General features: G+C 60.8%; 1 protein-coding gene, 1 long non-coding RNA gene and 2 other non-coding genes across 4 annotated transcripts; 1 reads left to right on the plus strand and 3 right to left on the minus strand.

Moving 5' to 3' along the window:
- Positions 1–7,081: 7,081 nt before the first annotated feature.
- RPS11 (ribosomal protein S11) lies at positions 7,082–10,374 on the minus strand. The gene is made up of 5 exons (XM_074571759.1): positions 10,292–10,374; positions 9,696–9,827; positions 8,726–8,801; positions 7,870–7,999; positions 7,082–7,256 (listed from the first exon to the last, which is right to left on the minus strand). The coding sequence occupies exons 1-5, from the start codon at positions 10,304–10,306 to the stop codon at positions 7,133–7,135; spliced, it is 477 nt and encodes a 158-aa protein (XP_074427860.1). The 5' UTR covers positions 10,307–10,374; the 3' UTR covers positions 7,082–7,132.
- On the minus strand, positions 7,584–7,675 carry LOC141738135 (small nucleolar RNA SNORD35). Its single transcript, XR_012585313.1, has one exon. It is a non-coding gene; the product is annotated as a small nucleolar RNA SNORD35 (small nucleolar RNA).
- LOC141738136 (small nucleolar RNA SNORD35) lies at positions 8,511–8,601 on the minus strand. The gene has a single exon (XR_012585314.1). It is a non-coding gene; the product is annotated as a small nucleolar RNA SNORD35 (small nucleolar RNA).
- Positions 10,375–13,094: 2,720 nt separating the features above from the next.
- On the plus strand, positions 13,095–14,625 carry LOC141737144 (uncharacterized). The gene is made up of 2 exons (XR_012585150.1): positions 13,095–13,231; positions 14,394–14,625. It is a non-coding gene; the product is annotated as an uncharacterized LOC141737144 (long non-coding RNA).
- Positions 14,626–15,273: the final 648 nt, after the last annotated feature.

Consider the following 15,273-nt stretch of genomic DNA (forward strand, 5'->3'; position numbering starts at 1 on the left):
AAAGGGTCTGGTCGAGGGCATCGCCCCCCCGTTCCCCCCAGTGCCGGGGTGGGAGGGGGCTGGGACAGACGCTGGGGTCCCCCCCGCCATGGCCTGGGACATGTCGTGCGTCCTCCCCCCGCTGCGGCACCCCACGTCTGCCCTCCCGGCCCCCGTTCTGCGCCTGGGACACCCCCCCTCCCCCCCCAAAAGGCTGGGGTCCCAGCAGCACCCTGACCCCCCCCACCCCCCCCCCACCCCGCCCCACAGGGGGGACGAGGCTGTGGTGGGTCGTGGCATTTATTGATGGTTGTACGTGACGGTGACATGGGGTCCCCCATGGTGGGGGGGCAGCGGGGGGTCGGGGGGCAGGCAGGCGGTGGGGGGGTGCATGGGGGGGACACGGGGATGCAGGAGGTGACGTGGGGGGGCGCTGAGGGGTGCCACAGGGGGTGCAGGGTGGGGACGTGGGGTACAGAGGGGTCACGGGGGTGCAGGGGACACACAGCAGGGTGCAGGGTTCGTTACCGGGGGTGGGGGGATGTAGGGGGGTACACAGGGTGCTGGGGGGTGACATGGGTCGGGGGGGGGATGGGGGGGGCAGGACAGGGCTGCACCAGGCTCTCACCGTCGGGTCCTGGCCCATGGTCAGCCCGCGGACGCGGTGGCTGCGTCCTTGCTGTCCCCCGTCCTGGGGTCTGGGGGATGCCCCCCCCCTCCCCTGCCACTGTACCCCCCCCCCCCGCCTCGGCCACTGGCCCCACGCGTGTCGGTGGGGTGGGGTGGGGGCACAGGGTCATCGGCCGCAGAAGAGCCGGGGTGTCCTCAGCCGGGGGCTTTGGGGGGGTCAGCGGGGTCCCAGGCCGGACCCTGCCCCCCCCCCCCCCAACCCCGTGGGGGCTCGGGGCACCCCGGGACCTGCCGGGACAATTGAAATGCTGCCGATGACCCCGACGGGCTGTGACAGCGGGACACGGAGCGGGGGGGGACGGGCAGGAGAGCCGTGCGGGAGGGGGCTGGTCCCGCGGGATCCATCCCTTCTCCGGCTCTTTACACAGAAATCGGGTTTTTGGGTGTTTTTCACCCCCCGGGGCCCCTCCGCCCCCGCCAGCGGGGGCTGCAGCAGCCCCGGCCTTCATCAGGGCGCCCACGGCCGGCCGCGATCCTTCCGGTCCTTTGGGCCTTGGGTGGTGGATACCTGTTCCCCCCCCCGCCCCCTCCCCGAGCTGGTTTGGGCAGGATTTTGGCATTTCTCCTGCCTGCCCGGCTTCCTCGGGCGCCGAAACGCTCCGACGCGAACCCCAACGGAGGAAGCGGGCAAATGGCCCCCCCACCGCGCCGCTGCTGGCGTCACCGCAGGGCATCATCCTGGAGCTGGGGGGGGGGTCCCTCCATCCCGCCGTCCCTCCATCCCGCCGTCCCTCGCAGCGCGGGGGCTGCTGTCGTCGCCGCTGGCACAGGGACGCGGCGCCCGCCGTTCGGCGGTGGCCGTGGCACACGGGGCAGGTCCTGGTGTCCCCCAAAAAGTTCTTCGTGCTCCGAGTACGACGTCCCTCCCCACCCCCTGTCCCCTCCCGGCCCTCGGTGTCTCCCGGGGCTGGAGCCGAGCACGGACCGCGCCGGCCGCGGGCCCTTTTCCACTCGCTCGTGCCTTTGGCTTTCCCGGCTGCCCGACGCAGCGAAACCTTCGTTACCGGCCTCCCAAAGCACTTCCCGGAGCGCCAGGGCCCGGCGTCTCCCCAAAACTCACGGCGGGCAGACGAGAGTTTCCACGCTGGGAAAGGTTCGGATAGAGTTTTCCCGGGATTATTTTTTTTTTTTTTTTTTTTCCACTTGGAAGCAACGTGGCAAAGACGGGGAAGCGTCAGGAATCCACATTCCAGCCACGTTGGGAAGCCATTGGCGGCTCCATCCCGATGGGATCCCGGCATGGAATCAGCTCATCCCTCCCGCTCCGGGACCTCGCGCCTCCTCTGGGATGGGGACACCCCACGTGGGGACGCTGCCGTCCCCGGTACCCGCCGTCCACCCAGCGGCCGCGGCGGAGCCGGTCCCTCGGGTCCATCGCCCTGCACCGAGTCCTGGCCACCTCCGGCCCCCCTCCCCCGGGGCTGAAATCCTGGGAGTTTCTGCCCCCGTCCCCCCCCCAGGGGACCCAGGCCTCAAGTCCCTCCTGCTGGGACTGGTTTTTTTTTTCTGATTTCCAGCTCAGATCCGTTTGTCACCTGTTGAAACTCATTCGGTTTTGCTCCAAGCTCATCGTCCGGCTGAACCCCCCCTGTTTTTTCCCCATTTTTCCCCCCCCCCGCCCCGTTTACTCTCCGCGGTTGTTACGGGCAGCAATGTCCCCGGCTCCTGCAGCGGGCGGTTGATTCCCCCCACGGTTTCGGCCGCGTTTCCGTGCTCCCGCCGGCGTCTGGGTCACCCTCCCCGGTCTCTGGGGTGCCGGATCCGCGTGTGCCGTTGCCGGCGAGGTCCCGCCGTGACCCTCGGCAGCGGCTCCGTCGCCGTTAACGCGAAATCTGCGTTAGGCGGAACTTGTTGCCTTCCTTTTGCAGCTGTAGCCCAGGATTCGGGCAGACGAGATCCTGTTATACAGAAAAGCACCTTTCCGGTAGTCAGCAGGTTGGATTTAATCTCAGCCCGCCTAATCCGGCCGCCACCATCTCCCGCTTGTTTCTGAGTGACGCTCGGCCCTTCGGTGGCGGCGGCGGCGGCGACGTCTCCGGCCTTCGGCTCTTCCTCCTCCGGAGCCGGCAAAGGCGTTTCCCACCACCCCTGCTCCCGCGGAACCGGCACCCAAAGCACGCGTTTTCCTAATTCATAAATAACCGCCGCTAAACATCAAACGTTCTCCTTTCTCCCTTTTCCGAAATGCCAAGGCAAAGCGCTGGCGCGGCCCCCGCCGGCGGGCGGCAGGTGTGGCCCCGCCAAACGGGGAACCTGGGCAGAAATTTTGCGGAAACGGTCCAAAAAAACGGTTGGTTTTTTTTTCCCCGGGGGCGCGAACGAGCCGTCAGACACAGCGCCGGTGTCCCGCCGGGCTGCGGGCGACGCTGCTCATTGGCAAATGTCTCCAAGTTGGGTTCGAAAAGCGGGAGAGGATTTCGGGACGGGTTTGGAAACCAAACGGAGGGGCGGCGAGTCCGGGCTCAGGGGTGAAAAATGTTCACTGTGCGCGACAGGGAGGGAATGGCGGAATCGTAGCAGGGTTTTGGGTCGGAAGGTGTCTGTCCCCACCCCGCCCGCGCTGCGTGACGGGCACGAGAGGCGCTGACCGCGGCCTCGGAGGGTCCTTCCCCGCAGCTGGGGGATCCCGGCTTCTCCTTCACCCCGGCGGGATCGCAGCAAAGCCGCTCGGGGGTTTCAAACTCCGAGCGTCAGCCCCCCGGCACGCGGCTTCATGGCATCATCTCGTCAGGAGGTGACCTGGTACTAAGGAAACCCGGCAGACGGGAAAAGAGGTGTTAGGACGGCAAAGGGAAGAGGGAGGGGGTGGCACCCACGTGGAGATAAACGGAGAGATGTCTTGGAGGCACCTTTGGGCCATCTCTCATCTCTCGGCAACAGCTTCCAGGTACGTCTTCAAACCCAGGGCTCGGTTCCCCTCCACACGGCAACCGAGCACATCCTCAGGCTCCGCGGAGACCTTGGAGCCCCTTCCAGTCCCTCAAGGGGCTCCAGGAAAGCTGGGGAGGGACTCTGGATGAGGGAGGGGAGCCATGGGACGAGGGGGAAGGGGTTTCCACTGCAAGAGGGGAGATTGGGCTGAGATCTCGGGCAGAAATTCTTGGCTGTGAGGGCGGTGAGCCCCTGGCCCAGGTTGCCCAGAGAAGCTGTGGCTGCCCCATCCCTGGAGGGGTTCAAGGCCAGGTTGGCCGGGGCTTGGAGCAAGCTGGGCTGGTGGGAGGTGTCCCTGCCCAGGGCAGGGGGGTGGAACGAGATGATCTTTAAGGTCCCTTCCCACCCAGACCATCCTGTGAGTCTGTGACTCTAAATAGTCTTTTAATTTCCCCATCTTCAGTTTTCTCACGATCTCGTCTGGGTTTTCTCATTTCCCGGGCGCAGACTCAGGACGGCAGCACCAGGGTCGCTCTCCCTGTGTACGAGCGCCAAGAATCAAACCCTTTCTCAGCCCCTTTGTTTCTCGGCTCGGCTGTTCGGCTCCATCTCCGAGACCTTTTCCATCCCAACCCACTTCTGCGGGTTTTTCCCCAGAACCCCCACTGGGCTCTCACACGCTTTTTTGGGGTGTCTCCATCCACCCCACGCTCACCCCACCTCACTGCTGGCAGAGCCGGGGATGCCGGGAGCCGCCGGGCGTCCAGGGTGTTCCCGCCTGGGGAAACACACACCCCCCCCCCCACCATCCCCGGGGATGGGGGAGGGGCTCCAATTCCCAGTAGCGTTCACCCAGCAGGACCCTAAAGGCCAGGAGCCAAACACCAATTTTTGGGGCAGGACGCGGGGATCCCGGCGAGCGGAGGCTCCTCGTAGCTCCGCCGGGTGCCCTCGGGAGGGAGGAGCAGGGTCCTGGGTGGGGGAGCCGCTGGTTGAGTGGCCCATCTGCCTCCTCGTCAAACACGGGGGCACTAACGAAGGCAGGGGGTGTGTGTGTGGGGGGGAAGCAGATGTAACAGCGAGGCCACTTTGTGTCCCCCCCACCCCCAGCTCCACGCCGGGCCCCCTCCCTCCTCTCTCGCCGCTCTGTGCCGGGGCTCAGCTCACCGAAACAGCAGAAAATGACCCGGAGTGAGGAAAAACCGGGTGTCTTCCGGGGTTCACGGGGGAAACCAGCCGGGAGGGTGAGGGAGAGAGTGCAGCGAGACATCCCCCCCTGCCCCCCAACCCCGGATCCCCGGGGAGCGCTTGTGCTGGGGCGGCTGCTGCGGCGGGACACAGCCCTGCCCCTCACTCCTGCCGTAAAGTCGGGAATAATTCCCATTTTGCCTCGATCCGCTCGGTGGGAAGGCAGCGACGAGGCGTCCCTGAGCCCGGACGGGCAGGGGGGCTCCTGCTGCGCCGTCCCACCACCCCGAGGGTGACGATGCCGTCCACGAGGAGCTGCGGGAGGCAAAGCCAACGCTCTGGCTGTGCTGTGAGCCCCCCCCGGGACTGACACTTCTCCATCTGCCCTCCTGCGCACGGGGCTCCTCGGCACCCGGGGACATCCCTCTGGTGTCCCCTGGCTCGCTCCATGGGCGACCCGTGCCGGCCCTTGCCTCGGTGGCTTCTGGAGAGCACCGGCCACCTCCTCCTCACCCTCCGACGGCGACGCTCCTCCAGCACCCGCACGCCAGCGGGCTGCAACGTCCCCCAGCCCCGGGGGGTGCTCTCCTTGGGCACGAACAAAAATGTTTAGGTACAAAACACCTCCCCCCCCGCCATCCCCGCGCAATTCCGGGTCCTGTCTTCAGTCCACAGGAGTGACAAGGTTGGTGTTACTGGGAATGTCCCCAAACCGGCGGCAGAGCGAGCGCTTCTCCTCAATCCCATGGAATTCCTCCCAGGTGGAAGGGGACACCCAGACCCCTTGGGTGCGGAGCACGAGTCTGGCGAGGAGCGGCTGAGGGAGCTGGGGGTGTTCAGCCTGGAGAAAAGGAGGCTGAGGGGAGACCTTCTCGCTCTCTGCAACTCCCTGAAAGGAGGGGGTAGCCAGGGGGGGTCGGGCTCTTCTCCCAAGGAACAGGCCATGGGACAAGAGGAGACGGCCTCAAGTTGCGCCAGGGGAGGTTTAGGATGGATATGAGGAGAAATGTCTTCACTGAAAGGGTTGTCAAGCATTGGACCAGGCTGCCCAGGGCAGTGGTGGAGTCGCCATCCCTGGAGGGATTTACAAGCCGGGCAGACGTGGTGCTGAGGGACATGGGTTGGTGGTGGGTTTGTCAGTGTTGGGTTGATGGTTGGACTCGATGATCTGAAAGGTCCCTTCCAAGCCGGGCCATTCTGCGATCCCTGCCTCAGAAGCAGGAGGCAGCACAAACCAAAGGCTCTCACGCGAACACCACGACATCCTGACGAGCCAAACGCCTGTTAATGCAGAAGTCGCCACGACGCAGCGTTGTCTGCCAGTTGTGGGGCACCACCTCGCTCTCGCAGCCCCGTCCGGCGTTAACCCCGAAGCCTGCGCTGCCCTGGGGTCACGGTAATGCTGCCCGCTGAGCCACACGGGGTTAAAACACCCCATTTTGGTTGTTCCACCTCTGGTTCTCATCACCAACCCCCCCCTTCCCCATCCGCGCTTGGAGCCATCGCTCCCTCCTTCCTGGCTTCTCCAGAACATGGGATGGGTTTCCTACAGAAGGGCTCCCTCGGTGCCCAAGAATAACATTTCCCACGACTGTCGGAACCGCAGCAACCATCACCTCTAAAAAAAATCCTGCAGGAAAAGCAGTTTCTTTGGCACCAACTCCCACCCCCTTCTGCGGCTGACGCCCCACAGCCTTGTCCCAAACGCGCGCGGGCACCTTTGCGTGCGGAAACACCACGTGGTGTCTTCCTCCTTAAAAGACATATTTAAGCTTTCTGAGAAACCATCTTTAAGAGTCACGACCGCCTTTGTTACCGCCGAAGGGGCTCGACGTTATTCTAACCCGAATTATTACACAACCTCCAATCTGGCCCCGCCTGCAGCCACGCTGGGGCGAGACCAAACCAGAACCGGTGCGGAACGGGAAAGGTGCGAGAACTCCTCCAGAAAGTAACTCGAAGCCGTCACAGCACGTCCCCCTTTGCTTTTCACTCTGCCCCAGTCCCCCCCCAACACCAAAAACCCGCCTTAGAGCCTGTCCTGAACACAGAGCCCGGGAGGAGAGAGCCGGAGAGGCGGCTTTCCCGCCCGGGAGCCGACCGTGCCGCAGCTCAGAGCCCTCAGATCCATCGATGGGACCTCGGCACTTCTCTGCCAAAGGCCCAACGCTCCCCTGCCCCAAATCTTTGTCATTTCTCACTAGAAAACCGGGAATATCTGAGCCAGTGTCCGCACGATACTCTCACGTTTCCCCTCGAGGCGCACTCATCTCCCCCCATTTCGCGCGGTCCGATGAGTCCACAGGCGCTGTCGCGTCCCCAAGCTCTTTTATTTCACATCACACAAACAGGGTACGTTTTTACAAAAGTTTTATTTGCCCTCGGCATCTTCCATACGTCATCCTTAAAACTTCTGGAATTGCTTCTTGGTACCGGCAGCCTTTGTGACTTTGAGGACGTTGAACCGGACAGTCTTGCTGAGGGGACGGCACTCTCCCACGGTGACAATGTCTCCGATCTGGACATCCCTGCAAAGACACCCCCGGTGTTTCAGCGGTTCCGAGCTCCCCGCGTCCGCAGTCGGTTTGCTCCGCAGCACTTTTATCTGCCTTGCGTGATGCTACCGAGCAAAGCGACCCGGGGCACCTGAAGCTGTAAAGCAAGGCCGGATTTTATCCGCTGGACTGCAACACCAGTCCCGGTTTTTCTGGAAACCTGCACTCCAAAGATTGGCACAGGAAGACAAAAACCCGCCAGCCTCCGAACCTGCCCTCTCTGGCTTCAGCGTTCACTTCGGACCAAAGTTTTTACCCTTTCTCACGGAGTTTCGGAAGTGGCGGCCTGCCCAGAACCCGTCTTACGGTTCAGCAATTGCCACTGGCACTGTCAGCAGCCCCCTCAGCAGCAGGGGCTCTGAAGACCATCGTGAGTTTGGACATCACCACCAGCAAGCGGGTTCTGGGTCAGCAGCAAGAGCAAAACCACACGCGTCACACCGACGCGCACGCTCGCCGGCGGCTTCTACCCAAGAGCCGAGTCCGGCATCGTGAACACCACGTATCGAGAGGGGCAGGAGGCCCCGGGAGCACGCCTGGCGCTCCCAGCCGCCCCATCTCCCGTGGCCGCGGGACCCGCACGCACCTGAAGCAGGGGGAGAGGTGCACGGACATGTTCTTGTGGCGCTTCTCGAAGCGGTTGTACTTGCGGATGTAGTGCAGGTAGTCCCGCCGGATGACGATGGTGCGTTGCATCTTCATCTTAGTAACCACACCTGGGCGACAAGAGCGGGGAGGTGACAGCGACGGGCATAAGCACGTACCGACCATCAGCAAACACGGCCGGAGATTTGGCTTGTAACTAACGGATTTTTACATGAGCTTTCCAAGGGCATCAGCAGGGACGAGTGGTATTTGACACCCTTCAATTCCAGTATTTTCTCCTTATTTATCACAGTGTCCCAGGCTGGAAGAGACCTCAAGGATCATCTGGTCCAACCTTTCTTGGCAAAAGCATCGTCTAGACAAGATGGCCCAGCACCCTGTCCGGCCAAATCTTAAAATTTTACCTTACTACAAGGTAAAATTAACTTACCTTAATAATAAGTCCTAACGCATCCTTTGGGGGTGCTCAGGGACCCCAGTTCTACCAGGATGAAAGAGCGTTCTCACTGTCAGGGTACCATACTAAGATTTGTATTATAGAAAAAAATATATTTCTCTTGTCTTTTATGTCTGCACCACAGCAGCACATCTGGAAGGGTAACCGCCAGCAGCTGGTCCTTTCGCTGGGCATCAGCAAAGCCGTACGGCATCGTCGTCAGAGCCCCTTCACCATGAGGCTTGGAAGACCATCGTGAGAATGGCATCATGTGCAGCTCAAGGACCAGGCAGCTCCAGACAGACGCTCAAAGCTCGTGGGCTTCGACTGCTCACCCACTTCAGGGCAGCCACAGGGTAACGCCTGTAGTGTCACTCCTTAAAGAACCTTCACAACTCACCTGATAGGATTCGTCCCCGGATAGAGACATTACCAGTGAAGGGACACTTCTTGTCGATGTAGGTGCCCTCAATCGCCTACAAAGAGAAAGGCTTCACAGAATCACAGACTGGTTTGGGTGGGAAGGGACCTTAAAGGCCACCCAGTGCCACCCCCTGCCCTGGGCAGGGACACCTCCCACCAGCCCAGCTTGCTCCAAGCCCCGGCCAACCTGGCCTTGAACCCCTCCAGGGATGGGGCAGCCACAGCTTCTCTGGGCAACCTGGGCCAGGGGCTCACCGCCCTCACAGCCAAGAATTTCTGCCCGAGATCTCAGCCCAATCTCCCCTCTTGCAGTGGAAACCCCTTCCCCCTCGTCCCATGGCTCCCCTCCCTCATCCAGAGTCCCTCCCCAGCTTTCCCGGAGCCCCTTGAGGGACTGGAAGGGGCTCCAAGGTCTCCGTGGAGCCTTCTCTTCTCCAGGCTGAACCCCCCCAACTCTCTCAGCCCGTCCTCCCAGCAGAGGGGCTCCAGCCCTCCCAGCATCTCCGGGGCCTCCTCTGGCCCCGCTCCAGCAGCTCCGTGTCTCTCCTGTGCTGAGGCCCCAGAGCTGGAGGCAGCACTGCAGGGGGGTCTCCCCCGAGCGGAGCAGAGGGGCAGAATCCCCCCCCTCGCCCTGCTGCCCACGCTGCTGGGGATGCATCCCAGGCTGCGGGGGGTTTCTGGGCTGCCAACGCATGTTGCCGGCCCGTGTTGAGCTTCTCATCCACCAACAAACCCAAGTCTTTCTCCTCAGGGCTGCTCTCCATCCATTCTCTGCCCAGCCTGGATCTGTGCTCAGGATGGCACCGACCCATGTGCAGGACCTTGCAGCTATCGTCAGCGTTTGGATGGACAAGCAGCTCAGAGGAGCCACTCCTACACCAGGACAAACCCGGCGGGGCTGTCACTGCTTCTGAGGTGCAGGGGGTGCCAGCCCTGCCCTGCCTTACCTCCTTGGGAGTCTTGAAGCCCAGGCCGATGTTTTTATAGTAGCGGGGAAGCTTCTCCTTCCCACCCTCGCCCAGCAGCACCCGCTTCTTGTTCTGGAAGATGGTGGGCTGCTTCTGGTAGGCCCGCTCGGTCTGAGGGAGGGGGAGAGAAGGGACAATCACCGCCGGCCCCACGGGACCTCACAGAGAACCGCCCCCCCTCACCTTCCTGCCGCCCCCCTCCGTCCCTCAGCCCTCCCGGGGAGGATGGTGGCCCGGGGCCGGGGGGTTGCCGGCGACCGGGGCCCGCTCCTGGCGATCGGGGCCCAATTCGGGGCCTGCTCCTGGCCATCGAGGCGGGGGTTCCCAGCAATCCGGGGCCTGATCCGGGCCCGCTCCCAGCGATCCGGGGCTTGATTCGGGCCCGCTTTCGGTGACCCAGGGCTTGATCCAGGCCCGGCTCCCGGCGACCCGCGGCCTGATCCGGGGCCTGCTCCCAGCGCTCGGGGCAGGGGTTCCCGGCGACCCGGGGCCTGTTCCCGGTGATCCGGGCCTACTCCCGGCGCTCGGGGCGGGGGCTCCCGGCGGCCCGGGCCCGCTGCGGCCGCAGCACCCACCTGCGTGTCCGCCATCTTGGAGCGCGCGGCGGAAAAGAGGCGGCCGAGCCGCGCGTGGCTCCCCTTATCCCAGGGGCGGGGCCGGCGCGACGGAAGTGACGTCACTTTCCGCCGCCGGCCTGAGGGGAGTGGGGTCGGCCCGGTGGGGGACGGGTCACCGTTCCACGGGGGCTTTGCCGGTTACCGGAGGGTCCCAGTACCCAGTCTAGGGGGGGACTTGGGGATTTTTGGCGTCCCGTAAAGGACGAATGAGGCCCCAGGGGCGGGTTTTGGGGATCAGCAAAGGGTCATAGCACAGTTTGGGGGGGGCTCTCTTGGGGGTTTGTGATCCCCAAAGGGCCGTGGAGGCCCTAAGGGCCTTTGAACTCCCCCCAGAAGGTCCCAGCATGTGTTTTCGGGGGATCTGGGGGAGTTTGAGATCCCTCAAAATGCCAGAGGGTGGCCCAGGGGACTTTGGTGATAAACAAAGGGTCCCAGTACCCATTTTGGGGGGTTGGTGCAGGGGGGACTTGTGGGTTTTTGGGATTCCCCAAAGGGCCAAGGAAAACCCAAGGCCCAAACCAAGGGAGGGGGGTTGAGGGTCACCAAAGGGTTGCAGCACCCATTTTGAGGGGCTCTGGTGGGGGTGAGTGTGGGGTTCCAAAACGGCCTGGGGGGGGAAGGTTTGGAGTCCCCAAAAGGGCCAGGGGAGGGCTTGGGGGGCTTTGGGGTCTCCCAAAGGGTCCCAGCACCCATTTTGGGGTGTGCTGGAGGGATGTTGTTGTCCCCAAAAAGGCAGGAGGGGGACCTGGGGGACTTTAAGGGTCACCAAAGGGTCCCCGTGCCAAGTCTGGGGGTGGACTTGGGGGTTTTGGAGTGCCCAAAAGGGCCAGAGAGACCCTGGGGGCTTGTGGGTCATCAAAGGGTCACAGCACTCATTTTGGGGAGCCTTGGGAGGGTTTGTGGTCCTAAAAGGACCCCATGGAGGTCCCAGATGGGGTTTGGGGATCACCGAAGGGTCCCAACACCCACTTTGAGGGGGACTTAGGGGTTTTTGGTGTCCCATAAAGGGCCAGGGAGATGCCGGGGCAGTTTGGGCATTGCCAAAGGGTCGCAGTGTCTGTTCTGGGGGGGCTCGGGGGTGGGTTTGATGTCCCCAGAAAGGCCAAAGGGGAGCCCGAGCGGCTTTGCAGGTCATCAAGTGGTCGCAGCACCCAGGTTGGGGGACGGGGTTGGAGGGAGTTTGGGGTTTTTTCCACCGAGTGAAATCCTGAGAGCGGCCCTGGCTGGGCCAGGTTTCCCTGAGCTCCGTAAGGGTCGGGGGCAGCGGGGGCGCTCGTAACCGGCTATGAGAATCATGGGATCATGGAAGGGTTTGGGTGGGAAGGGACCTTAAAGACCATCTAGTCCCACCCCCTGCCCTGGGCAGGGACATCTTCCAGAGAAGGGGAGACCACCTGGGTTGGAGACCTCTGTGTCCGGACCACTATGTGCGTTTCTTCAAGGTCTTTTCCAGAACCTGTCCACGATATTACTGGAGTTGGACCTAAATTTGGATTTTCAGTGATTGTGGCTTCCTGATGGATGCGTTACACGCAGCAGGGTACCTCAGAAAAGGCAGGAAATCTTCTCTTTACTTAGTTTTACATAAAGCCAGCACTATAATCTAATGTTATTGTGATGCAAATAAAGTTATGTTAAACCAACGGCATCCGGTACCCTGTTTACTGCCGTGTCATGTCATTAATATTTGAAGACTAAAGGGCGAATAGTGGCTTTTTAGAGCCCTTACTCTAAAAGGTCTTTTCTTCCCCTTTAATCATCATCTGCCTCCTTAGCGGCCGAGCGCAGGGGAGCTTTTGTGGCTGGAAGCGAAGGCATTTGTACCAGCGAAGAGAGAACTCGGGTGGACGGTGACTGACTCTCCCAGCGCTAGAAGCCCTCGCCGAGGGTGTTCGCAGGGCTCCTGAAGGGACCGACGAGCTCAAGGAGGAGAAATCCAGGTGAGGTTGCTCAATACGTGTGAAAAACGCGCAGCCCGGGAAATCTCCTTGGCTGAAAGTGCGTGGCGCTGGGCTGTGGGTGAGGCAAAGGGCCTTGGCTCTGCCCCAGGATGTGGGGGGATCCCGTGCCGGGGGCCGGAGGAGTATCTTCAAGTTTTGGTGACTGGGACATGGACCTTTTTGTGTCTAAGCGCGTGCCTAGACGGGTGCTCGCACTGGTCACCGCGCTCTTGAACAGGCGGTGGGGAGACTAAGGATATTTTGTGTTTATTGTCTTCAAAGTCCTTTCAAAGTCTCAGGGGGAAGGCGGCATGGAATGGAAATACGTAACTAAATTACTTTGGAAATTGCCGTTCTTCCCTGCAAATTATCCATAAGCTGATGAATAAATAAAGAAAATAGCATTTTTATTTTTTTTTACTCATCTGTTTGACACTAAAAATGAAACTGAGTCATCTGCTGCCTTTAACCCGTAACGAATTGTGAAGAGTAGGGGAATAAAAAATGATAGCAATCTTTCTCTTTCAGGTGGGCAAATTCCGTGGGTGTTTGGCAGCTGCCGGTGAAGAGTCTTGTCCTTGGGTTCAGCCTCTGCAGCAGCAGCAGCTGGAGAACAACCGGGACTCCGCGGGACAGACCTGAGCCAGAGCGAGGGGTGCAGGTGGGGGTGCCCCACCGCCGAGCTTCATCCTGGTGGTGCAGAGCAAAGGAAACGGGAATCTGAGGCAATGGCTTGATCAGGAATCCCTGATTAACCCCTGATTAATCACCAGCAGGGCCCAGTGCCGCGGCTTGATGGGAGAATATGAATAACAGTGGGCTGCTAGAAAGTGAAGAAAAGGCTCTTCCATCAGGAGATGCCACCCAGCCTGGGAGCGAGGAGTCTCCTGAGTCACCGCTGCCCCCAAGCCCTGAGTCCGGGGGGTTCCCCTGGTCCTGCCGCGGTGTCTGTTTCGGGGTAAGCATTTCTGCTGATGGCAGGAAACGCCTGGAGAACATCGTGTGGGTCCGGGGAGGAAATAGCAGAGATAAAGCGTAGACATTGTCTGACGAGAGAGGGAGTTTTTCCTCTGGGCGTTGTCTGGCGTTATGAGATACCATCAAGCCTTTGTCATGAGGAAATATGCAAAATCCATATTGCCGTTTGAGAGGAAACTCAAGGAGGCTTCGGTAGCTGCAGAGACTGAGCTGAGAAAACCAGTGACGAGCAGCAGCAGGTTTCTTCTGGCAGCTGGAGAGAAAGTTCTGGAGCACTTTGAAATGGTGCAGGAAGAAACCAAAAAAATGTGCTCTTTTTTTTTATGACCTGCAGCATTAGTTATGACGAGAGATTACGGAACTGCTTTCACTGATAATTTTTAAAATAGAGTAATAGCTACTGAACGTGGGCTGTTTGGGCAGCTTGATCCTTTCCTGGTGTGCAGGTTTGGCCTTGATGTCATAGAATCACAGACTGGTTTGGGTGGGAAGGGACCTTAAAGGCCACCCAGTGCCACCCCCTGCCCTGGGCAGGGACACCTCTCACCAGCCCAGCTTGCTCCAAGCCCCGGCCAACCTAACCTTAGCTCTTGAGCAGAATCACAGAAACATAGAATTGCCCGGGTTGGAAGGGACCTTTCGGATCATCGAGTCCAACCGTCAACCCAACACTGCCAAGCCCACCACTAACCCATGTCCCTCAGCACCACGTCTGCCCGGCTTTTAAATCCCTCCAGGGATGGCGACTCCACCACTGCCCTGGGCAGCCTGGTCCAAGGCTTGATAACCCTTTCCATGAAGACATTTTTCCTAATATCCATCCTAAACCTCCCCTGGCACAACTTGAGGCCATTTCCTCTTGTCCCATGGCCTGTTCCTTGGGAGAAGAGCCCGACCCCCCCTGGCTACTCCCTCCTTTCAGGGAGTTGCAGAGAGCGAGAAGGTCTCCCCTCAGCCTCCTTTTCTCCAGGCTGAACACCCCCAGCTCCCTCAGCCGCTCCTCACAAGAGTAGGGTTGTTTTTCCCTTGGTCTCAAGCCTGGTGCGATTTCAAGGCTCCTGTCTATCCTCTACGGAGAATTGGGGTGAATAGAGAAATTCTCTGAGAACTGGAATGGGGCTAACGCAACTCCCGTCTTCCAGAAGGAAAAGGAGAGCGTGGAGGGTTACGGACGGGTCAGCCTCAGCCTGCAGAGAGCACGGAGCACGTCCTCCTGTGATCCCTGTCTCCAAACAGATGAAGCACAGGAAGGCAATCAAGAGCAGCCAACGTGGATTTTGCCAACAGCAGATTGTGCTTGACCAAGCACCGAGTTAAGGCTTTAAGTGCTGTAAAGCAGTAGCCCATTAAATGTTTTGTCTGTTACCTTCTTGACATCCCTCCTGTTAACGTCTCATTAGATCTTTCAGGGATTGTTAACGGCCCTGCTGATGAGGTTTTCTGAAGCGGTGGCTTAACGTATTCCTGGCCCAGGCTCAGCTCCTCTCAGCTCCACAGAGGCATGGGACGGGGCGTGGGGAATGCCAGTGCTGCCAGAAATCTCCCCCACCTGCATTCCTTGGAGCAGCAGGAGCTCCCCACGCCACTTGTTGGAGGTTTTTTCTGTCCGGGTTTTTCTCATCGTACCCAAAACTCACCCCGATGGAGCTTGCTCCGAAGTCTGGTACCCCTGTGCTGACCAGGAGCCAAAACCTCCGGTGATTCAGTGCTGCCAGACAGGGAGAAACGGCTTCTAGCAGTGCAAAGGGCTCTATCTGAGCTTGGTCTTTTTCTTCAAGGGGGCGTGGGCGCCTCTAAGAGAGTTTTGTGGCAGGAGTGAGAGCATGGGGCAGGGAGCAGGTGGGAAGGTGCTGGAAACCCCGGCTGGTGCCGTCCTGGGAATAATTCTCCCCCTGGCTGGTGCATCGTTGTCCTGAGAGCAACCTTCCAGTCCCTCAAGGGGCTCCAGGAAAGCTGGGGAGGGACTCTGGGTGAGGGAGGGGAGCCATGGGACGAGGGGGAAGGGGTTTCCGCTGCAAGAGG

The sequence above is a fragment of the Larus michahellis genome, chromosome 1 (genome assembly GCF_964199755.1).
Source record: "Larus michahellis chromosome 1, bLarMic1.1, whole genome shotgun sequence".
Lineage (NCBI taxonomy): Eukaryota > Metazoa > Chordata > Aves > Charadriiformes > Laridae > Larus > Larus michahellis.

Excerpts from the sequence above, each read along its gene's own strand:
- RPS11 (XM_074571759.1), bottom strand. Across the intron at positions 8,000-8,725 it reads CCGGGGACGAATCCTATCAG|GTGTGGTTACTAAGATGAAG; the intron begins GTGAGTTGTGAA and ends CTTGTCGCCCAG. Across the intron at positions 7,257-7,869 it reads CACCTCTCCCCCTGCTTCAG|GGATGTCCAGATCGGAGACA; the intron begins GTGCGTGCGGGT and ends GTGTCTTTGCAG.